Here is a 25,313-nt window from a genome sequence, read left to right as displayed (position 1 = left end):
GGCGAGGCGGCGCGTGCGCAGGTGTCAAGGGCGGGGCCCGGAGTTAGGTGCGGCCGCCGCTCCGAGGGAACCACTCTTCTCTGCAGAGCTCTTCTCTGCAGTATCTGCTGGTCGCCGCCGCGCTTTACTTGTGCATTTGGAGGTACTTCTTACTCGAAGGTAATAGTTGCATCGACCCATGCTCTATAAATGCCTTAACGCTGTCTCGCTTGAGGAGGGTTTCGGAGTTAGATTTAGAGAATAACTCAAAAGTTAGATTGACATGTCTACTTTTTAGACTGAGTTCTAGTTGATAGAGGCAGATGTGCAATAGAGAACTAAAACTTAAATTCAAGGCCAGTAGTGAATTGGATATATGCTGGAGCATCTTTAGTTTATCACTTGCTTAGGACACTTTTCTCTTTAAATTTCATTTCGACCATGTGTGAAAGAGTAGTTGAAAGCAATTTGAGTGAGGTTGAGGGCGCGAATGAGTCACAACTGATAGAATTGCTCAGTTTGTATTAAACTAATAGTAAAAGGAAAGAATGGGTGTTATTGCATGTGTTTGGCGTGGCGGAAAGTTACTTAGGCTTCCTGAGCCTCTTTGATATTGTCTGAAACAGAACTTCCTGGATAAATTCTGTGGATTAAATGTAAAGAGAAAGAAGAAAGCTCGCTCTCTTCCTTCTCAGTGATCTAGGCAGCTATTCAGTCCAGGCTTCTCTTCTACAAAAACTGATATATTGTATTTACAGCCTAGTCGTTGCTGATTCCTAGGGATTGAAGGAGACATCTGCATTTTTGTCTCAACGAAACTTGAAAACAATGGCAGAAAACAACATAGAGGTAAGGCTTCCCTTCGTGACCTGCTGTATGACTCGGAAGAGTCATCCCCGCGATGTACTGTGAGGTACAGCCCTCCCTTCGTATCCCTGGGGTATTGGTTCTAGGACGCCCCGTGCACACCAAAACTCGCGGATGCTCAAGTCCTTTTTACAATATAAAATGGTTATATTACACATGGTTATTGAATACTTGAGATGTGGCTTGAACAGCTGAGGAACGGAACTTCACTTGACTTTAAAATTAGTTTTAAAAAATTTCATTATTAGAAAACATTTAATATGTTTGGAGTAACTTGGGTATGTGAATCTTTTTAAATGTACCTTTTCTTTCTGAAATTCAAATACAGATCAAGCATTTCTGATTTTATCTTGAAATATTTCAGATATATTGGTTAATATAATTATACCTTCTTAAAAACATTAAAAATAGGCTATGAGAAGGTTGCATATTTGCATATTTCTATTGGACAGCAATGGTCTAGTGCCTTTTGGACTGTATTCCTTTATAAGACTAGTATTTAGGAACACCAGTAACAGCAGTTATGGGTTAATCATGACATTATTTTCTACTGGGGTCATGTCAAGGAAATTTTCACATTTGTAAAAGGCTCCGAATAAGACTATTAAAAAGGAAAACTGCTTAGGACTATTGCAATAAGAGCATTGCAGTAGGGGAGAGGGGTGGGGCCCAAATCCATGCAGTAGACGGTGGGGGGGGGGATTTATAGCATATGAGCAGAGTGAGGGAATCAGTGGATGGAAAAGAGAGGAGAACCCCATCAAGGGTATGGGGTTCTTGCTAAACCTACTTGATAGGCTTCTGAAGGTGGGCCAGCTTGATCATACATTGAGGGCGGGGGATGAGGTGTTTGATCAGATACAGATTGAGCACATATCAAGTGTGGGTGACTTAGCAGGATTCCTGCTAAAACTGGGCCAGGCCAGCCAAAGATAGGACAGGGTCCAGGTAGGTGTAGTCAACAGAGGGCCCATGATTCACTTTGCTGTACAGCAGACACTAACACAACACTGTAAAGCAACGATACTCCAATAAAAATTAATTAAAAAAAAAAAAAAAAAGGGCTCAGTCTGACTTCAGTTTGGTTAAGGAGAGTCTTTGTCAGTTATACACAGCTTCTAGCCTCCTGCCGACCTGGACCCCAGGCTTTGGCAGTTCACTCCACTAAAAGTCCCGTGTGGCTAGGAGACGTCCAATTGTTTCATTAAGTGCATTCATAAGTAATTTTCTCTGCAGCCGACTCTAGGCTATAGGGAGAATTAAAGCCAGATAATCACTTAAAAGACATGAGAGGAGGCTTAAATGGAATGAAGTGTGGGGGAAGCACAGTGCCACCTGATCTTAGGACTTGAGATGGTTCAGGGGCCTATGTGTTCTGCGAAGTGGTTGGGGGACATAAAACGTTCTTCTTGTTTCATTCCTGAAGTCATGAATGATCAAAACACTTCCCCCCACCTTTTGTTTTGTTTGTAAACTTTCAGTGCAATGGTGTGCTTGATGTGGTTGATGGTAATGTTGACGAAGTCTCCAACAAGAAGATAATTAAGTTTAATCCTCCATTATACAAACAGCGTTACCAATTCGTTAAAAATTTAGTGGAGCAACATCAACCCAAGAAGGTAGGTATTTCTCTTTCCAAACATTTGTTAATAATGCCTTACGTAATGCTTTGTCAAATAAAAAAAATCTTAGGAAGGACTTAGCAAGTAAGCAGGGACTGTGCAAAAAGACTTGTGCAAGGAGGGAAAGGGTTGCATAGGGAGAGCATCTGCCTTAATGGGCAAAAAGGATTTTTCTTTTATAGAGAGGAGGAAGTGGGATACAAGTGTGGTATGATTGGACAGTGGAATGTGTGAACCCTGAAACCAGCCTATTTCCTGGGAGGGATCCGTAGCTAAATACAGTCCAATGTTCAGGGGCCTGGAGGGAGGAGAATTTTGGGACAAGTAGTCAAGGTAATCATTCAAGGCAAAGAATGGGAACACTAGGCAACATCTGTGAGTGTGGGGGGAATATGGTACCTTCTGAAAGCCCTTTCTGGGAATACAAAGCATAGGTGGATACCTTTAACCTGTTTACCAGCCGCACAGAGCCCCGGTAAAATTCAACATTGCCAGTTTCAGATGTGCAGAAAATCTTGACATTTTACCATTGGATGTGATCTTTATGTGTTCTACATTTCTAGAGCATTTAGTCCGAACATCGAGCAGACTAGTCTTGTGGACATAGGTACTGTGGTTCTTTTTAATTAGATAAGAATGGTGGGGGAAAGGCAAGGAGCCCTTGGCATTTATTCGCTTTCCCTTTGTAGCAAAGGTTCATGATCAGTGCTGGCACTGGATTCTGTCTGGGTAACACCTCCCTCCTGTGTCAGTATTTGGATTTCATAGGACCAAGGGAGCTGGCTAGGCCCAGTGAATATCTGAAGTCTATAGGGTCAGTTACAGGCTAAAGGATGATAGACTTCTTAAGGAAAATGGTGGTTTCTCTCATGAGTTTTGTAAAGTTAAACTCTACAAACTTCTTTTCACTATGTAGTTTGTAGGTAGTGATGGGGCTCCTGTATCCTTAGTATAGTTTCAGCTCAATTCCTGCTTGGAAGAAAATTGGGTATACTGTTTAAAAATTAGTACAGTTCATTGCTTCCAGTGATTTGCTTTCTGAAACCAGATTTTCATTTTTCAATGCTGTGTTCCCCTTCTTCCACCATCCCATAAATGTGCCTGCCTCAAAGAGGAAAATTACTGAATAACCATGGGTGCAACTTAGATTGCACATCTTTTTGGGTGTGGGTACTTTTAAGTGTCTGTCATGAGTTATCTTCATTTGCCCTTTTCACCTAAAGTGGGGTTCAGAAATATATAGGTAACTCACCTGTAGTTAATGAAGACTGTTGTGTGATGAAGAAAATAGAGTTAATAAAAATCTTTAAGAATGTGTGAATATTGATTAAGGGGATTAGATTAACAAGATCAAGCTATATCCTGGTATGTTCGGTCAGCATCCTTTTCTAAGTCTTGTTGAAGCTTCTCAGAGGCACAGATTCCTCTTAGCACACTTGCCTGTCAAGTGTGCTCTCCCTGTGCCAGGCCCCTAGGGTATACCTTGATACCTGAGTTAGTTTATTGTCCAAACACTCTAGTAGGTCATGGGAGGTTAACAGGCCTTATTTTTTTCCCCTGCGGTTTACAATGTTTCCGGTTAATTTCCTTTTTGTTTATTTTTTCTACCAAAAAGATACTGTATAATTCTTTTGATACCCACTCCTTCTGGAAAAAAAAAAAACAAAACATGCTTGATCATATGTGACTTCTGGCTATAATGTCTTTGAAATAACATTCTTTCTCATCTACAGGTTGCAGACTTGGGGTGTGGTGATGTTTGCCTCCTAGTGATATTAAAATACCAAAAGTGCATTGAAGAGCTTGTTGGAGTGGATATCAATGAAGGGAGACTTAAATGGAATGGGTAATACTGAGTTTCTAAAATAATTATGCATTAGTCTAAAACTAGTGGCACTTTTTAAAAAAATTAATTCTTATTGGAGTATAGTTGCTTTATGATGTTGTAAAACTAGTGGCACTATTAATTATCGTTAGATGAAGTGGTTTTTTTTTTTTTTTTTAAATTTATTTATTTATCTATTTATTTATTTATTTATGGCTGTGTTGGGTCTTCGTTTCTGTGCGAGGGCTTTCTCCAGTTGCGGCAAGTTGGGGCCACTCTTCATCGCGGTGCGCGGGCCTCTCACTATCGCGGCCTCTCTTGTTGCGGAGCTCAGGCTCCAGACGCGCAGGCTCAGCAATTGTGGCTCACGGGCCCAGCTGCTCCGCAGCATGTGGGATCCTCCCAGACCAGGGCTCGAACCCGTGTCTCCTGCATTGGCAGGCAGATTCTCAACCACTGCGCCACCAGGGAAGCCCGGTTTTTTTTTTTTAAATTAAAAAAAAAAATTTTTTTTTATGGCCACGCGGCTTGTGGGGGATCTTAGTTCTGCGACCAGGGATTGGACCTGGGCCCTCGGCAGTGAAAGCGCGGAGTCCTAACCACTGGATCGCCAGGGAATTCCCAGATAAAGTGGTTTTTTAAAAAATTTTATTTAATTTATTTTTTTATACAGCAGGCTTTCATTGTCTACTTTATACATATTAGTGTATACATGTCAATCCCAATCTCCCAATTCATCACACCACCACCACCCCCCTGCCACTTTCCCCACCCTTGGTGTTCGTAACGTTTCTTCTCTACACCCAGATGAAGTGTTTTTTATACAAGTTCTTTATAACTTGTTTAAAGGGAGGCACTACGAGAGCCCCAGGCTCGCCAAATAATGCCTTTACCATGACAGTGATTTGCCTGTATGTTGTGAATAGTACCTAGAAGTTTTGCTTCTACCTATGTAGAAAGTATAGCTTCAATTCAGTAATTATAGCAATCAAAGCATTGCAAATTCAATTTCAAACGGCAAAGTCTAATGCTGAACACCAAGATAACTTATAGCAGAGGATTTAAATTGCCACAGCACCGGGGTAGAAGCCTGAGGCCTCCTTCAGTTTGAATGAGTCTCACTCATATATGACTTCCACAGATTGTTTTAAGAATGTTTTTCTTCTAAAGAACAAAAAATTGAAAATCACTGATCCAAAGTGAGGTGAGAGAACCAAAAGTATTAATAATGAGAGGAATATCAAATATTAAAAATCTTGTTCTCATTGGCCATTTAATGCCCTATGAGATAATTCAAAAAGAGTCATGTACCACAATGTTCATTGCAGCACTATTTACAATAGCCAGGACATGGAAGCAACCTAAATGTCCATCGACAGATGAATGGATAAAAAAGATGTGGCACATATATGCAATGGAATATTACTCAAGCCACAAAAAGAAACGAAATTGAGTTATCTGTAGTGAAGTGGATGGACCTAGAGTCTGTCATACAGAGTGAAGTAAGTCAGAAGAGAAAAACAAATACTGTATGCTAACACATACATGTGGAATCTAAAAAAAAAAAAATGGTACTGATGAACCTAGTGGCAGGGCAGGAATAAAGACACAGACATAGAGAATGGACCTGAGGACACGGGGGGCTGGGGAGGAAGGGGAAGCTGGGGCGAAGTGAGAGTGCATTGACATATACACACTACCATATGTAAAATAGCTAGCTAGTGGGAAGCAGCCGCATAGCACAGGGAGATCAGCTCTGGAGGGGTGGGATAGGGAGGGAGGGAGGGAGGGGATATGGGGATATATGTATGCATATGGCTGATTCACTTTGTTGTACAACAGAAACTAACACAACATTGTGAAGCAATTATACTCCAATAAAGATGTATTAAAAAAATGCCCTATGAGAGAGGAAGTTACCCTATGACCTTGTGCTTAATACAGCAAGTCATGGAAATAGGCCATGTCAGACTTACCAACGTAGGCAGAAGATAATTTATCAGAGGATCAGAGTTTCTGTAGCTGGTAAGATATTCCAAATAGATTATATGTGTTCAAATGTTCCTTCTGCAATAATACTTCTGCAGGTCTAGGCTGTCCCCATGCATGGGGGATCATCTGGATCCGCGAGAGCTGGATTTAGTTATTACCTTGTATCATGGCTCTGTTTTGGAGAAAGACTGTCGTTTGCTTGGATTTGATTTGGTAGCATGTATTGAATTGTAAGTATTAAACTGATTCTTACTGTATACATTCATTTGAAAAATCGGAATAAATTAGTCTCAGTAAACTTAGCGTCCTAAATATTTGTCATAATCTGAGTTATTTGTAAATAAAATTGCTTGTCAGCTGGGATTAGCTTTTTACTGGCCTTTTTCAACTTTTTGTTTGGAAATGATTTCAAGTTTATAAGTAAGATGCAAAATGTATAAAGTACCAGGAACACCCGTATCCTTTATCCTGATTCACAGATTAACATTTTCTTCTTATTTTTTTTTTTGTTACATTTTCTTTATTTTATCTTGTGTCTATGTGCTCTCCTGCTGTCTCCCTCTCCCTCCACACATTTTTTTTTTTCTGAACCATTTAAGGGTAGGTTTTACCCTTTGCCCCTAATAAATTCAGTATTAAATAACCAGTTCCTGTTTTTTTCTTTTCTTTTCTGGCTACGCCTCGAGGCTTGCGGGATCTTGGTCCCCTGACCCTGGATCGAACCTGGTGAAAGCTCTGAGTCCTAACCACTGGCCCACCAGGGAATTCCCCAGTTCCCTTTATTTTTTTTACTTTTAAAATTTATTTATTTACTTATTTATTTTTGGCTGCGTTGGGTCTTTGTTGCTGCGCGCGGGCTTTCTCTAGTTGCGGCGAGTGGGGGCTTCGTTGTGGTGTGCGGGCTTCTCATCGCGGTGGCTTCTCTTGTTGCGGAGCACGGGCTCTAGGTGCGCGGGCTTCAGTAGTCGTGGCGCACGGGCTTAGTTGCTCTGCGGCGTGTGGGATCTTCCCGGGCCAGGGCTCGAACCTGTGTCCCCTGCATTGGCAGGCGGATTCTTAACCCCTGCACCACCAGAGAAGCCCTTCCCTTTATTTTTAATAAGAATATTTTTCATTTTTGGCTTTTAATGATTAGACTCAGGCTATGCATTCCTGGAACACAGTAGAGCACTGAAGATGTTATTTGGATCCTCGGGTCATTCCATCTGGAGGCACCAATATCCGTTTGTCCTTGGGGAGGTTAATTTTGATCTTCCCAGTCAAGGTGTGGTTGCTTAGCTGTACAATTACTACTCCCCCTCATCCCTCTCACCCCTGACAACTGATAAGCAGTCTGGAGACTGCAGACCATACACATATCTTGTTACTCATCCGTATTTCCCCCCCAAATTTCCCTATATTATATGGTGGCAAATGGTTTTTGCAATTTCAGCACTTCTCTGTATTTACTAGTCAGGAGCCCTCCCACCTCACTTATTTATCATCAGTATGAACTCATGAATTTCTGTTTTTTTTAATGGTTTGTAACTTACTGTATTTTGCTGCTCAGATATTCCCAAGATTGGTCAGTGGGGGTCCCTTCAAGCTGACTCCTGTGTCCTTGTGATGTGTCTGTCCTTTTCTGAGGACTTTATTTCTGGTGTAGCAAGATGTACCAGGCTGGTTGTCTACTTTTCCTTCCCAGTCCGCCATTTCTGGTTCCTTTTAATGGGAAATGGTATTCAGAAACCAAGATGTCTCTTAATGACCTTTTAATAGTAGTTAAGGGTCTTATTCTGGGGCCGGTTTACCTGGTACTGTGTTCAGATTTCCAGTTTTTAGTAATGTGTTCTCTAGAGCAGAGTGTTTCTCTTTTGTATTTCCTGTTGCCTGGCACGTAGTGGGTGCCTAATGTTTGAAATTACTTATGGAGAACATTAGAGCATTGGTTAAAGAGCCAGGGAGCAATGATAAGTGTCATCCGTGTGCAGCCCGGGTCTGAATTTCCCTTTTAAGGCTGAATATTCCATTGTATGTATCACAGTTTGCTTATCCGTTCATCTGTTTACAGTCACCTTTTGGCTATTGTGAATAATGCTGAACCATATTTCTCTTATCTGGTCTGAGAGGTCCATGCTTAGAAGTTGTTTCGCAAAATCAATTAGGAAACTACTTGCAAGTGAAGCCAGGTTTCCTTATATCTTTCTCACTTGCCACTTTAGAATAGAACATTTTGATTCAGAAGATCTGGCGAAGTTTCCTGAAGTCGTATTTGGGTACATGTCTCCAGCCATGATTGTCATCAGCACACCGAACTCTGATTTCAATTCCCTGTTTCCATCTACCGTCTTCAGAGATTCAGATCACAAATTTGAGTGGAGTAGAATGCAGTTTCAGACCTGGTGAGTTCTTAAGCGTTTTTGTTTTTTTTTTGTGTGTGACTGTGCTGGAGTTTTAAACCCCATGAAGTAAATCTTATCATCTACAATTATTTCTTATTTTATTCCAATAAAATTGATTCCCAAAGTGCAACTTTGCATATAATCATTAAGAAACCACCACCTTTGGGCATTATTTTCTGTCAGGTCCCACAGGCAGGCACGTGTGGAAAGGGTGTGTGGGCAGCAGGTACCTTTCACGTGAAGGTGTCAGGAGTTATCTCCCAGGAGCATGACAGATGGTCATGTTCTGGCATAACTGCAAACCCAGATAGGAGCTGGGATTATAGCCCTTCTGGTTTCCTTGTCCATCCCTGCATACTGCTCCATATTCTTGTGGTTACTGGGAAACTGACACTGTCATTGCCTTGACGCTCTTAACAGGAATAAGCAAACCCCGTGATATGGCATTAGGTGGTGGTGTAGGAATTGCAGCTTGTTTTGTCTTGTAAGTTTCACGTTCTATTCTACTGGACATGGTTGTTTAACAGTAGTTTAGCAAAATGATTTGTCTCTTTGTTTTGACTTTAGGGCTTTAGACGTGGCCAATCGCTACAGTTACTCTGTGGAGCTCACTGGTGTGGGAGAACCACCAGCAGGAGCTGAGGATGTTGGATGTTGTACCCAGATAGGGGTCTTCCGGAAAAAAGCAAAGGCAGCTGAACCTGCTGTTCTGGAGCACCACGGCGAACATGTTTATGAAGTTGTGAGTATTCTCTGTGGCTCTGAGAGCAAGTTCATTTATTGGGATGGTGAAATGAGTCCCTACTATTGAGAAGTGTAAGTGACCTTTTTTGAGGAGAATCCCATGCCCCACAGTGTCTCAAAGCATGTTACAGAGAATGATCTGCTGTTGTCTTAGAAATACTTCCAGGCTGTTTGCTCCAGCAAACCACCCTCCCGCTTTTGTAATCTGTTAGGATTAGCAGTTTCTCTGTAGCTTGGTTCAGGAAATGACATGAAATTGAGCCTCCAAGCTTGTCAGACCCTTCTGGTTTTGGGAGGTATGTATGATGAAGAATATGGTGAAGAGTGTCTATGTCAATAGTTTTGGACTCCCATTATAACTGTAGCATTCACAACGGGTAGGGTTTGTCATGTACATATGCTTATCTGTATGTACAGTTAATTCTAATGTGGTAACTAGTTACTAGGTTATGTGGTAACTAGGTTACTAGTGGTTTTGAAAATTTTCCTCTATTTCCAGTCTTTTGCATTTTTTTCTCTTCAGATTTATACGACCTCATACCCGAGTTTACAGCAAATGAATTACTGTAGACGTGTAGTGACTTATCTAGTGTACCGAGAGGTGAACAGAATGAAACGGAGATGTCAAGTGAGTCTGAGACAGCATGAGTTGGAACCTGAGTCCGCAGACCCTGGCAACCCAACAAGAAAATTCATCTCAGACCTTCCAGTTCCAGTACTCACAGAGGCAGACAAAGCCATGGAGATGACTCCCCAACCCTTCTGTATTGGAGATAAGTTTTATGTACCCCTGGAGAGAATCATTGCTTGTCCCAGGCTGCGGCACATATGTGGTAATGTAGAGAAGCTGAGAGAGTTCCTTGCTGATGTAGTAGAACTGAACTGCGATGGTTCTGCAGTGAAGGTTGACTTGCATGATTGTGGTGACTACTGAGCCTTCTTTATTTCCTGACATTCAGGGTCTTAGCAATAATGGGGCTCATTTAGAATTAAACTTTGTGCAGCCATAATTCAGGTAACTTTTAAATTAAAAATCACCTAACTTTTGTTTTCTTGTGTGTTGAATGTGACATTAAAGAGTTTTTAAAGAAAACTGAATTATCTAGTAGTGTTTAAAATCTTTTCCCAGGGGGTAGAGTAGCTTTAAAACCTCTACCTACTCTGGGCTAAATTCTAACCTGTAATACTTAGCCTAAAACACATACAAAACAGGAATGCAGGTATTTGAAAGGAACAAAACTTCATAATTAAAACATTGCCTGTGGTTTTTGAGTTTTGCTCTCTGGGAGCTTACTGGCTGGAATTGGGGTGGTAGTAGCAGTAGGAGAGAGGGAAATACAGCTTCTTGTAATGGGGAAAAAAAGTGGTCCAAATGAGACATTTCTTATTTATTTATTTATTTATTTATTTATTTTTGTTTTTGGCTGCGTTGGGTCTTCGTTGCTGCGCGCGGACTTTCTCTAGTGGCAGCAAACAGTGGCTACTCTTCGTTGCGGTGCGCGGGCTTCTCATTGCGGTGGCTTCTCTTGTTGCAGAGCATGGGCTCTAGGCACACAGGCTCAGTAGTTGTGGCTCGTGGGCTCTAGAGTGCAGGCTCAGTAGTTGTGGCGCATGGGCTTATTTGCTCCGCGGCATGTGGGATCTTCCCAGACCAGGGCTTGAACCCGTGTCCCCTGCACTGGCAGGCAGATTCTTAACCACTGCGCCACCAGGGAAGTGTCGAGACATTTCTTTCTAAGGCGTGGGAGTGCAGAGGTTAGCCAACCAGGTATGGCAGCTGTACTATCAATCACAGGGACCCCTGTGGACCCATATGCCCATCTTGCCTTTCCACTGTACTTCCTGTGCACCTTGGGGACAGAGATGGATGTTTGAGCTTTAGCTACCACTTGTGTATTCTAAACCAGCAGAAAAGGGAAAGGATGAAGGGCATGTGCCAGCTGCCTGGTAAGGTCTGTTGCACTGCTCCTGCTTCTTGGCCAGATGGAAACCTCATGGCCATACCTTACAGCAAGGGATGCTGGGCAGTGCAGTCTTTTTTTCCTGGGATGCCACGTGCCCATTTGGTGGGCTTCTGTCAAGGAACAAGGGGGAGAGAGAACATGGTGACCACCTGCCACAACTGGAATGTCCTGAAACAGGCTGTGGCTGGGCAGGGTGGGTACCTGGGAAGGGCTTCCTTGGGGCTGTAATTCTCAAGCTGAGTTTTGAAGGGTTAATAATTAAGTCAATGGAAAGTGGATTTGGCCAGGGGGGTGAGTAGAAAAAAGGGGTTCTGGAAGAGAACGGTATTACTCAGACTGCTCCGTCAGATCCCCTCTGTGTACTTGCACTGATTTTACTCCTGAATGCACGCAATCTAGAGTTTTGCATCCCCACCCTGCCCAAAGGGCCCTCTGTCCTCACCTTTCTAGGCCTGTGCAACTTTCTAGGGTTTTCTTCCCATTGCTCTTCTGTTAGGGCCAAGATCTTCTAGCCAAGTCTCCAAAAATTAACTTTGTTCAGGCTTAAGCACCTCCCAGAAGTGTTTAAATGCTCATAATTGCCATGGGTGATGGGGCCACGCTCCCCATGGCTCCCCCACGTCTCTGCAACTCCTGCACCTACATTCTTCTTAATCTGTCTTTACCTCCCTGTCTTGATACAGGTCTTTATTTGCATGTTGAATGGTTCTAAGCTGGGGGTCAGCAAATGCTCCTGTGGGGACAGAGTAACTTTCAATGTTGCAACTACATGAGTTGAATGGAAAAGTGAACACAATAATTCTACATACAAGAGTCTTTCTGAGACCAAATGATCAAATATCTGATTTAAAGGAAACAACGCTGGCAACCCTACCCATATCTGTATACGGAACAGGTTGTATAGTACCTAGCCAGATTTCAAGTGTCTCAGATACTCGTGGGGTGTCGGGACCTGCTGAAATGCGGTATAGTCCCCTCCAGCCGCTGCCTCTGTTACACTTGCCTCCCGCTCCCTTTACTGCCACCCCTAGCTCATTGGAAACCAGCTCCCCAGGGTGCAGTGCTGGATGGCCTGTGGCTTTTCATCACTACTGTGTTTCTGAGAATAATTTGCCAGGAGGTTCCTGAGAAGGGACATAATCTTATCTGAAATTTCACAATCATGCCTTGCTGGGAGTGGGTCCCTCCCTTCCCAGTTTGGCGGGCTGCATATTAGTAGGCCCTTTGTATCTGGGGAAATGTTTTTTATTTTGGCTGCATTGGGTCCTCGTTGCTGTGCGTGGGCTTTCTCTAGTTGCGGTGAGCGGGGGTACTCTTCATTGCGGTGCACGGGCTTCTCATTGCGGTGGCTTCTCTTGTTGTGGAGCACGGGCTCTAGGTGCGCGGGCTCAGTGGTTGTGGCGTGCGGGCTCAGTAGTTGTGGCATGCGGGCTTAGTAGTTGTGGCATGTGGGCTCAGGAGCGCAGGCTCAGTAGTTGTGGCGCACGGGCTAAGTTGCTCCGCGGCATGTGGGATCTTCCTGGACAAGGGCTCGAACCCATGTCCCCTGCATTAGCAGGCGGATTCTTAACCACTGCGCCACCAGGGAAGTCCCGGGAGAAATGTTTTACATAATTTAAAAATTTTTTCAGGCTTCCCTGGTGGTGCAGTGGTTGAGAGTCTGCCTCCCAATGCAGGGGACACGGGTTCGAGCCCTGGTCTGGAAAGATCCCACATGGCGCGTAGCAACTAGGCCCATGAGCCACAATTACTGAGCCTGCGCGTCAGGAGCCTGTGCTCCGCAACAAGAGAGGCTGCGATAGTGAGAGGCTCGCGCACTGCGATGAAGAGTGGCCCCCGCTTGCCGCAACTGGAGAAAGCCCTCGCACAGAAACGAAGACCCAACACAGCAAAATAAATAAATAAATAAATAAATAAATAAATAAATAAATTTTAAAAAATTAAAAAAAAAGATTAAAAAGAAAAAAAGATAAAAAAAACAAACAAAAAAGTCCACCACGGTCAGCCCTACATCTCCTTTTTAATAAAACGGTAATAGTAATGCAAGTTCATGCTAAAAACCCAGACTGCTCATAAGGATGTAAAGGAGAAGTTAAATCTCCCTCAACAGTTTGCCCCCAACTCTTCCATTTCACTCCCTAGAAAACTATTAAAGGTTTCTTGTTCCCAGTTAAGTACAAGTAAATTCCAATTTTGCAAGAACTAGTGGCCTTTTGGGGGGCAGGTTGTTCCAGTTTTTTGGAAAACCACCTGAATGGGCCAAGTTTTGTAACTATAAAGGCCTTACGAATAGCAAACTTTGCTCCAAGGAGTTAAAGTGCACTGTATGACGACGAAAAAATGTGGTTCTGTAAGGGAGCAGAGTTCTATCTGCAGATTTTTGTGGGAAAATTACCACCACTGGCACCACCATGGCCCACCCACCAGAGCAGGTTGAAATTTGTGTTGCCAGGTATTAGGTGGAACTTCCCTCCTCCTTGTTCTGAGTAAGATTTGCCTGTAATTCCTATTTCCATGGTCTGGGCAATTCCAAAACCCCTTTAAGAATTTCTGAGAAGCTCACAGCACTCCTCTGGTGCAATTGCCACACAATTGAGATGTGAAACCCCTTCGGTGTCTCCACAAGACTCACAGAGCACTTCTACACAGCGCCAGTCTCCACATCCTTCCCTTAGCTTCTCACCTCCCAATCCCCTCTTGCCTTTCTAACCCTCCTGTCTACAGCATACCCAGCAGTTCAGCTCTCTTTAAAGTATTGCTCTCAAGCCCCTGGGGCTCATTTCTGTCAGGAAATTATTCCAAATGAAAGTAATGCCCTCAGCTAGAGTTTGGGTGCCAACAAAATCACCTCATTACAGCTGGTACCGTGGAGACTGAGCTGAGCAGTTGTAGACTGGAGGTCAGGGACTGAGCACTGCCAGCGGTGCCATGGTGGAACCTTGATTATACGTTCATGGAGGATGCAGGTGTTAACTATGGTCACCATGGTTTATCATTGAGTATGGTGCACATCTTTGGGGATATCCTGAAATAGGGAACATTTAAGAGTATTGGTGAGATCTAGCAAGCCAGCTTGTAGGAGCTGGAAGTCAAGTTTGTTCGGTAAATGTTAATTTCACCTCTTTTGTGACTAGTTTTTGAAGCCAGGGGCAGGCTAGTTATAAATCTGTCTTTTGAAAGTTAACTGTCAAGGGCCTATGCCCATTTATGTGTTGGTTTCTAAGTTCCTGTCAAACTGTATGTACTCTGTGCCAGCATTGCTGCAGTTACTGCTACCTACTCCATTTCATCCTGTATGCTGTGACCCTACCTGGAAATTAAACTCTGGTCATTCTATTCTTACCTGGAAACACTGCATTGCTCCCTACTTTCACACCTCATCCTTGACTCAGATACTGTGCTTTCAATGAATAGGCTGTGTTTTCCCATTGCTATGTCTTTGTCCAGCCTTGCCCCTCTGTCTGGAATCCCTTTATCATGCTGAACACCCAGTCTTTTCTAGGAGGAGTCATCGTGTCACTGAACTTACAGCATCTTTCATTAATCCCATACTAAAAACAATGTTGCCTTATTTAAGCAAAGTATGCAATGCTTTAAAATCTTTTTAAGTATTTCAAATTTTTAAAATTTAGTACTGAAAAAATATAAAATATGTTTTTCCTTTGGTCTTAATTCCAAAGAATATAGGGGAAAGAAGAGCCAGACACAGGATCATGTGGGAGAGGTAGATTTGAACTGAATCATTGAAGTTCAGTACCAGAAGGTGGCACACTTTTCCCACTTAAATGCATTCATTTGCTTTGAGGACTCCCTGATATAAATAAGATGCAAAAAAAAAAAAAAAAAAAAAAAAAAAATCCTAGTTATGCCCATTTTCTTTAGAGGTTTGAAGCTCTTTGCCATGCATACTCAGGAAACTCACCGCTGAAATGGTTTAAAGATCTAGCGGTGAAGTCAATTTCTTAAGAGAAATGACTAAGGAGATATCTCAACCTAGCTGAGCTGTAATTGCATAGGAATGGGGTCTAAACTAATTCATACAGGATGGTCTCAGACGTTTCCTTATTAGATTTGAGATCACTGACTCAGGAAATGTCTAAATTTAAGCCTTTTCTGTATGTTTCCTAAATTTGTGTTACATTTTGTGTAATGTGTGACGGATTAGCTCCATCAAAGATCTCATATCATGCAAATGGAAAGAAAGGTTTCATTTCCTTAAATGTGCAGCAACCAGGTATGTGCTATGTATGTTCAGGAAGGAAAAGGTAAAATAAGGTAAAGGAAGGGAGGGGACGTAGGGAGGAAGGGAGAAAAAAACACCAGGTGTTGAAGAAAGATGGGGTAAGTCATAAGAAGGCTGGGCCTGGGAACCCCATGCCTGAGACGTGGGCAAGAAGGTCTGAGGGGACACGACACAAACAGATGGACTGGAATAATTAATATTGTTAAAATTACCACACTACCCAAGGCAATCTTCAGACCCAATACAATTCCTATCAAAATACCAAGGACAGGGACTTCCCTGTGGTCCAGTGGTTAAGACTCTGTGCTTCCACTACAGGGGGCATGGGTTTGATCCCTGGTCAGGGAACTAAGATCCTGCATGCCATATGGCACTGCCAAAACAATACAAAACAAAAAAACAACCCCCCCCCCAAAAAAAAAACCAAACGAACAACCAAGGACATTAGTCACAGAACTAGAACAAAAATTTAAAAATTTGTATGGAAACACAAAAGACCAAGAATTGCCAAAACAATCCTGAGGAAAAACAGCAAAGCTGGAGGCATAACCTTTCCAGACTTCAGACTATACTACAAAGCTACAGTAATCAAAATAGTGTGGTATTGGCATGAAAACAGACAAACAGATTAAGGGAACAGAATACAGAGCCCAGAAATAAACCCACACACCTACGCTCAATTAACCTATGACAAAGGAGGTAAGAATATATGATGGAGAAAAGACAGTCTCTTCAACAAGTGGTGGTGTGCAAGCTGGACAGCTTACCTATCAATCAATGAAATTAGAACTCCCTCACACCATGTACAAAGGTAAACTCAAAATGGTTTAAAGATCTAAATATAAGACACAATGCCATAAAACTCCTAGAAGAGAACATAGGTAAAATATTCTCTGACATAAATCATAGCAATGTTTTCTTAGGTCAGTCTACCAAGGCAACAGAAATAAAAGCAAAAATAAACAAATGGGACCTAATCAAATGTAAAAGCTTATGCACAGCAGAGGAAACCATCAATGAAAAGACAACCTACGAATGGGAGAAAATATTTGCAAATGATATGACTGATAAGGGGTTAATATCCAACATACATAAAGAGCTCATAAAACTCAACGTCAAAAACACCCCAAACAACCTGAGTAAAAAATGGACAGAAGACCTGAATAGATGCTTTTCCAAAGAAGATATACAGATGGCCAAGAGGCACATGAAAAGGTGCTCAACGTTGCTAATCATCAGAGAAATGCAAATCAAAACCACAATGAGATACCACCTCACACTTGTCAGAATGGCTATCATCAAGAACCCAAATAACAAATGCTGGAGAGAATGTATAAAAGGGAACCCTTGTACACTATTGGTGGGAATGTAAATTAGTGCAGCCACAGTGGGAAACAGTATGGCAGTTTCTCAAAAAACTAAAAATAGAACTACCACATGACCCAGCAATTCCACTCTTGGGTATATATATGAAAAAATGAAAACACTAATTTGAAAAGATAAATGCACCCCAATGTTCAAAGCAGCATTATTTACAGTTGCCAAGATATGGAAGCAGCCTAAGTGCCCATCAACAGATGAATGGATAAAGAAGACATGGTATATATATATATATATATATATATATATATATATATATATATATATATATATATATATATATATATATACACACACACAATGGAATACTACTCAACTATAAAAAATGAAATCTTGCCATTTGCAACAACATGGATGGACTTGGAGGGTATCATGCTAAGTGAAGTAAGTCAGACAGAGAAAGACAAATACTGTATGATATGACTTATATGTGGAATCTAAAAAATAAACTAGTGAATATAACAAAGAAACAAACTTACAGAGGACAGACTAGTGGTTACCAGAGGGGAGAGGAAAGGGGGGAGGGGCAAGACAGGGGTAGGGGATTAAAATGTACAAACTATTAAGTTTAAAATAAACTACAAGGATATATTGTACAACATAGGGAATATAGCCAATATTTTATAATAACTATAAATGGAGTATAAGCTTTAAAAATTGTGAATCACTGTGTTGTACACCTGTAACTTAACGTAACATTGTACATCAACTATATTGAAAAGAAAAGTCTGAGGGGACAGATCAGAGGCTCCTGCTAGGTTCTGCTGTGATCAGCACAAAGTTGTCCCAGATGATCCCGTACGATCCTGTGTACTGGGGAGGAGGTTTGAGGGTTTCCCCTAGAGTGGCCATAACCCCACCCTGCTTCTGCCAGCAAGTGGGGTACTTTCTCCTTAACTTATGTAACCTTTCTTAATCTGCACTGTCCAGGGAAATCATGACAATCTACATAGAAAGATCGGGTTCAAACTCATATTGAACCATAGTTCTTTATTAACTTGAAGTTGCTGCTGTAATTTGAATATCAGCAGAGAGAATGTGTTGGCATTGTTTTTCCTCTCTGTGAGGACATTCTAGTCAAAAGGAAAAGCAGTCTGTACAAGGGTGTGGTGACTATGAATATCACTTAAGTCATGATTTTAACCTCTAATAGTGCCACATTTATTGACCATCTTCTATACGTCTAACACTAGAATTAAGGTATGTATGTAGATGCTACACAAAGACAAATTTTGGCTTGATCCAACACTGAGTGCCTACGGCATATTCCTTACATTAGCTTTTGTGTTCTTCATCACAACCCAAAAGAGTTGGTGGTATTATCACCATCTTAGATTAGAAAACAGGTTCAGAGGTGAGTTTGAATTCAGACTCAGGTCTGTCTTACTCCAAAGTCCATGCCCACGGGATGGCAGGGGCTGCCTCAGGTCTCAGAGAAAAGTCTTTCACTGGAGGCCTTCAAGCCTGTAAACTGGCTATACTACCTGGCCATAAATAAAGGGAAGCCCTCAGGGAGAAGTTACATGCTGGTCTTTTCCCTTCGGTTTTCTTTCCTTGGCAAGCAACTGACAGATTTCTGACAGAATCTTAACTGAAATTTTAAAGTATAAACAACATTCTAAAGTTTAAGATATGATTTTTATTGAACATGTATAAGATTCACCTTTACATTACTCAAATATTTTACAATAAAAAATTTTGGCAGAGAAAAGGAAAACATTTCCTGGATTACTAGTTGGGCAGTTAAAATAAAGAAATATATAAATATGAAGGTCATTCTCCATGTATTAGAGATTAGAATACTAATGGAATCACTTCAATAAAAAATTTTTCATAAACATTTACATGATTACCCACAACTGTATCAATTTCCAGAGGACCAAATAAATGTCTAAGAGGAAGGTGATCCCCCAAGTAAGATGTATTTCCAAAAAAACAAACTGAATATACCCTAAATGTCTTCCTGTATGTGGGATTTGGTCAATGAATATCAGCAAGAGAATTCATTGTTATATACATAAGATGAACATGAACATTTGTAAATGTGGAGTTTGTTGTCCACGTAAATTACAAATTTTGCCAGTTTTGTCATATGGAGAGTAGCTAGAGGCCACCCACATGACCATTTAGAATATACTGTGTATATATTGTCTTCTGAAAAGTCACATATATAAGGGAATAAGGCCTTCATATCTAAAGCAGTTTTAAAACAGGTTAATATAGGCATGTTTCATCCTTTGTATTTTTAGACTTCATTTTCTTTAACATCTCAGCTATTAAGACTATGTACAGTACCTAAGCCAACACATGGGTAACGGCACAACACAATTTCAACTACAGTACTAGTACAGTTACATTAACATGACATACCATCCAAGAGAACTGACCAAGCATAATTTCTGAACTGCCCCAGTTAAAGATCTGTTAAAATAAAATGCAACCCTGTCATATGAGCCCAGTGTCTTTTAGAGCATTATCATATATAATGGAAGCCTAACACTTTGGAGAACTTCAACGACGTATTTAATAATACCATCAGCTTGAACTCGTAAGGTAGTCTAGTTAGCATGGAAATCTTAAATTCTAAAAATACTTCTGGATGTTTTAATATATTAAAACTCATTGATACCTGAATGTGTGGGTGACTGGAGGCTAGTAGGAGATTTTTTTTCCCTTCTAGCAACAAATAGGCTAAGTGGTGGACCTCTGTGGCTCATGGTTTCCATTTAAAAAACCAAAAAGCACATATACAGAAGAATCTAGTTAGGACATCATTACTCTGATAGTATTTTGCTGAAATGGGTTGGTGGACTTTAGGATTCTTGGTGAAGACTTTCTCAGATTATAAGTACCAGTCCAAATTAGTTGTCTGTATGTAGAAGCCTTCACCACCACCATCGCAAAGGGGAGTCAACCATCAGAGTGTAAACTAATGGCCCAGGGCCTTCTCTGCCCTTTGCTACCCTTCACATCCTCTCTAGTCTTGGTCACCAGCACAAGTCACAGGAAGTGGGCTCCTGACTGGTCTCTGTGTTTCCCCCGAACAAGGTATTTAAGACACTTCATTATCTGATCAGAAATACTTAGCTTTAAAAATACCATGAATCTTTTTTCTCTAGGGTAAGATTAGAAAAAGAAAATGTTATACATCTGCAAATTCTCCAGGATGAGGTGATTTAAAATTCGGCTTTAATATTAAAAAAATAAAATATTTAATATTTAAAAGTTGAAAATTTATTAAGATTTAATTTTTCAGACTTATTTTTGAAACTCAAAATGGAACCAAAAGTAGACTTGGTATTTAATAAGCAGATTTTTTTCAATAGCTATATGGTTAAGATATTACTAGTACATACTCTAAGACAAACTAGAAAGTAAGACACTTAGGTCCTTTAACAAATATTTTCAAGGACTGTAATGAAATCTGATTGCAAAGTATGCTGACAGAACACAAAATAGAATAAAATAAATCCAGACTTTCACTGAAGAAAGCGGACACTGTCATCTTTTTTCTTCCTAATGTTTCTACTTATCAAAACATACGTTATACTTACTAGTACCTTAAGCAAGATGTATCTGGTGGTTGCTCAAATTATAAAGGCACAATTTTCAAAATCTCTCCACATTTTGTTCTTAAAAAATAATGCTATATCATCTTAAATACCAAGAGCCAGACTTGTATAAAGGTACTGGGCCAAGGGCAGCCAAGGGTGAGTAAGATGGGGGCAGTGCCCTAATCACAGCATCTTTTACATATCTGAAGAATGTCCTCACTGAACCTAACTTACAATCTAGTTTTTATTATCACTTTCAAAACTGCAAAATCATCTGCAGAAGTGCCAATAAAAAATATAGCCTAGAAATAATACTTTGAAAATAGAAAAATATGTTTTTAAGATATCATAATAAATATCTCTCTAAACAATATCTTCACATCTCTATTAAAAACTTTCTTTGATTGTTTTTTTCTTCCCATGATATATAACGAATGGATCAATTCACCTGTTTATTCGCAGACGGCAAGTCTTTACAAACATTAAGGTAATATTTTCCTTGGTTAGACTAAAATGTTCAGGTCACTTTTTTCTTCAAATCAAATCTTAAAAAATAAGAAAGCAAGACTAATGAGTCAGAAAATCCTATCTTTCAACATTCAAGATATTCTAAAATGGGGTGTTATCTCTTTAAAAAAATATCAGAATCTATTTATAAAAGTAGTATTGAATTAATGTGGAATACCCAATCCTTGAAATATTAAGAAAAAAAAAACCTAACATGAACTATTCAAAAATTTTCAAACCTCTAAATCTGGATATTAAAAATAAATTAAAAAAATAATATATTTTTCCCTCTTACTTTGCCAACATGGAAATATTAGACCAAAGTAATTCTAACACACCACATTTCTTGGATACGGTTTTGAAAGTAAGGACTGGGAATTACTGGTTCTACAGAATCAACATTTTTCTTCAGTGACTGAGTGATTCCAAGAAAATTAAGATCTTTTCATACAGACACTGTCATGTAAGACCAGAAAAACTCTTAAGGTTTATCTGCTGTGCTATTTAACTGGATCCAGATCAGATATTCTTATTTTAAAAGCTCTACTTGATGTATGTTATATTCTATTCTTGCCTCAAAATAACTAATTTCTGATACAGTAAAGAAGAAAACAGAAAACCATGGGTCCATGTCAGTGATGTCAAGCGGCTGTCCCCTGTCCTTTATCCACTACCTCCTTGGAATAATTTTCAGTTTCATGTAAGCCTGAACTTACAGAGAAAAGGCAGCTCTGTTTCTGACCATATCACAATTTTCCTCCTGTTGTTCTAAATTTTGACTCCTGACACCATCAGATATTATTCTGTTAGTTAACAGAGCTCTTACATTAGGGTGCCTTATGGTAGCCTAACATATGGAGTCTTAAACTTCGGTCTCTCATATAGTGCTAGTGGGAGTTCTGTAGCTCATCTAATATTAACAAGTAATGACACATACTGCATAATAATAGCATTATACCCATTCACGTATCTCAGACTTAAATAACTCACACTTGTTATTCAATTTATGACTAATACATTTAGAATTAAGCATTTTACATGTTTAAAATGTAGTATAACACTTTCCCAAATCACGAACACCCACATTTTATATCAAATATTGCATCAAAAAGAGTGAATGAACTTAGTACAATACCGTGATAGTATAATATGGAAGATTTCCTTCACAGGAATTATATCTATTCTTGGCAAAATTTATAGAATTTAAATTATTTTCACTTATTGTCTCTCAAACATAAAATTAAAAAATTAGAGCCCAAATCAGTCAAGCACTTCTATCACAGGTTTTACACTTCAACACTAAAATTATAATCAGATGTATAGTGCTGTTTTTCCCACTGGATGTTTTGAAAAAAAAAGCAGGCTTTTCATCATTATGTGCAGTGACCACAGAAGCTGTGTACCTATAAGCACACGTGGCACACTGCCCTGATACTACCATTCCGATGTTCCCTGTTGGTGGGTGAGAAAGGAGAGTGGTGGGCACCTTCAGAGAAGAAATCAGTGTTGGCTTTCCTCTTGATAGATGAACATGCTTCATTTTTTTCTAATAGGTTCACTTTCTCATAAGTGCTTGAATAAAGTGCCTTGACAGCTCAACTGCCCACATCTTAAACCCCCAGGGAAGCTTCAGTTCACCAGCTTGATTTCTAGCGTTTGATCACAACTTGTTCATAAGCTCCAGACCCCACCCTAAAAGTAGGGAAAAAACAAAACAAAACTTCAAACTTGTGAGCTGTAGTGTTTGAGATTGTTCCAGTTAACTTTGTCCCCAAAGAGATAGTGCATTAGGCATTTTCTACTTGATTTGATATCCACAAGGTTTATATTAGGTATCACAGAGAGAAAGTACTTGAAGTATTGAATGTTTATAATTGATACACTGGGATTAGTCTAGTCCCTGATCACCTCATACTTATTTCCACAGTAATCTAGTAATGTTTCCAAATTCTTACCTATCAACACACTGTGGCAAACATGTTTATATATAAATCCTAAAATCGGTCTTATCCAGGAGCATATATTGACTCTAGCAGTTCAGGCCTTGCACTGACTTAATGGATGATAGTTTTTAGTTGCATTAGTAGTGTGGCGTCTTAACGTACTTAACTAGGAAGCGCAAAAATTATTTTAGTCAAATGCAAATGTCTTTGTAAGTGGTCAGTATTGTAAATTATATCTATGCTAATGCAGATTAAAAGGGAAAATGATCTTGAAGAGGGCTTTATTTCTTCACGAGCTTGGTTTGTCGGACTGCTGGCTGTCCTCCCACATCTACTCTCCCCTTTCCCATGGTTTTAGCTAGGGACAGCCTGCTTGGTTAGAGACCACATTTCCTGAACTCCTTTGTCTACAGGTGTGGCCTTGTGACTAAGTTTCACCCCCAGGGAATGTGAATGGAGATATGCCAACTTCTGCCTCACCTGCTTTAAAGGGACATTGCTTGCCTAGGACTGGTAGCAATTTTGATAACACAGGTGAGGAGGATGGTGGAGGACAAAATGGACATCATTTTGCCTGCATCAATGAATCATTTCTGGGGCAAAGCGGTCCCTCCAGGCTGGCCATTTTATTTTTGGGTCTCTTTATTATAGCAGCTTAGCCTTTGCCCTAATATGCCAGGTACTAACTGACCTCTATTAATGAGATATGGAGAATACTAGAAGACTTAAAATTTGCAAGCTTTGTGAATAAAGTACTTAGAAATACTTAAATTAAGTAAAGACCTCATCAACAGGTTTTTTTTTTTTCTATTGTCGATTCACCTGGTACCTTGGCCTTACGTTATAATGGAATGAACACATGTTCCGTCTATTGTTTCTTGGTCTGGGAGGATAAGGTTTTTGTTTTTGTTTTTTTGGTGCTGAAGGAAAGTGCAGTGTTTATTGCAGGGCACCATATAAGGAGTCCAGGGCAGGTAGTGCTCAAAACATCCAAACTGGGAATTCCCTGGCAGTCCAGTGGTTAGGACTCCACGCTTTCACTGCCAAGGGCGCGGGTTCAATTTCAATCCCTGGTTGTGGAACTAAGATCCTGCAAGCCTTGCAGCACGGCAAAAAAACCCAAACAAACAAACAAACAAAAAAAAAACACCAAACCAAACCAAACCAAACCAAAAAACCCCCAAACTCCCCTGATAAAGGTTTTCTATAAGCCTGTAAACACAGTGTCTTTTTGAGGGAGCTGGATTTATTTTTGGATGAGGATCATTCTACTCTTTCACTGACCCCTCCTGAGTGATTAGGAGGAAAGCGAAAGTGGTATTGCATGGTGGGAGGGTATTACTGCTTAAAGTTATCACCAGGCACCTATCTCCTCATTTGTCAAGATGTCAGGGACTACTACCTGACGTTTCACTCTGAGTATGCCAGAGATCAGTAAGACCAGATACAACTAGGTGGTCTCTGTCAGTGGAGGACTCAGGTCAGAGCTCAGGGATGCAGGAGCTACAATTTTTAAGTCCGGGGTACCAGAAGGAGTGGAGAAAAATAATGGCTGCAGAATTTCCAATTTTGATGAAAATTGGAAACCCACAGATTCAAGAAGCTCAATGAACCCTAAGCAGAATAAACACAAAGAAAAACACGCCAAGGCACATCATAACCAAACTGCTAAAAACCAGAGGTAAAGAGAAAAGCTTAAAAGCAGTCAGAGATGAAAGATAAATCACAGAGGAATAAAAGTAGAAATGAAAGCAGACTCCTTGTCAGAAATGAGATGTCCCAAAGGCAAGCAAGGAGGTACATGCAGGGTTCTGTAAGCAGCCCTGAGCTGGCCAGGCTGTATCCACTAGACTTAAAATGGATTACTGCAAACAGTCCTCCCCAAGTCTCTATCACTTGTTGCCCTGTTCTCTTCAATCTCACAGGTTCCCTTTTGGAACTGTGGTTCTTGTGCCTCTTCTGTGCCCTAGGTAAATGATTCTGGTTTCATCCTGTGCTACTTGTTTATCTTACATAATGGATCTAACACTAACACATTAGCTTCTCTGATGAATACCCACTATTTATGGAGAGCCTATGTGTACAAATACTTGCTGGACAGTTCAAATTAACTGCCATAAGAACTCTGAAAGACAGACCTTTAATTAGTATATATAAAGTACTTGAGTGTTTACTGCATACCAGATTTTGTCCTAAGCATTACCATGTCTTCCCTCGTTTAATTTTAACAGTATTAACTCTTATGAGGTGGGTTCTATTATCATCACTATTTTACAGGTGAGGACACTGAGGCAGAGAGAAGTGAAGTAACT

The 25,313-nt window shown here is 40.5% G+C and overlaps 2 protein-coding genes across 2 annotated transcripts in view; one reads left to right on the top strand and one right to left on the bottom strand.

Annotated features, from left to right (window-relative positions):
* Nucleotides 1-807: 807 nt before the first annotated feature.
* On the top strand, nucleotides 808-10,344 carry HENMT1 (HEN methyltransferase 1). The gene is made up of 7 exons (XM_068538094.1): nucleotides 808-828; nucleotides 2,328-2,465; nucleotides 4,202-4,314; nucleotides 6,381-6,515; nucleotides 8,487-8,666; nucleotides 9,234-9,408; nucleotides 9,934-10,344. The coding sequence occupies exons 1-7, from the start codon at nucleotides 808-810 to the stop codon at nucleotides 10,342-10,344; spliced, it is 1,173 nt and encodes a 390-aa protein (XP_068394195.1).
* Nucleotides 10,345-21,332: 10,988 nt separating this feature from the next.
* EEIG2 (EEIG family member 2) overlaps nucleotides 21,333-25,313 on the bottom strand; it is a 102,210-nt gene continuing 98,229 nt past the window's right edge. The window contains exon 11 of the mRNA XM_068538093.1: nucleotides 21,333-22,750. Coding sequence (XP_068394194.1) covers nucleotides 22,708-22,750 — 43 coding nt within the window. The 3' untranslated portion in view covers nucleotides 21,333-22,707. The remainder of the gene's footprint in view (nucleotides 22,751-25,313) is intronic.

The sequence above is a fragment of the Eschrichtius robustus genome, chromosome 3 (genome assembly GCF_028021215.1).
Source record: "Eschrichtius robustus isolate mEscRob2 chromosome 3, mEscRob2.pri, whole genome shotgun sequence".
Taxonomy (NCBI): domain Eukaryota; kingdom Metazoa; phylum Chordata; class Mammalia; order Artiodactyla; family Eschrichtiidae; genus Eschrichtius; species Eschrichtius robustus.
Note: the sequence above shows the minus strand (reverse complement) of the source record. Positions and strands in the feature narration are given on the sequence as shown.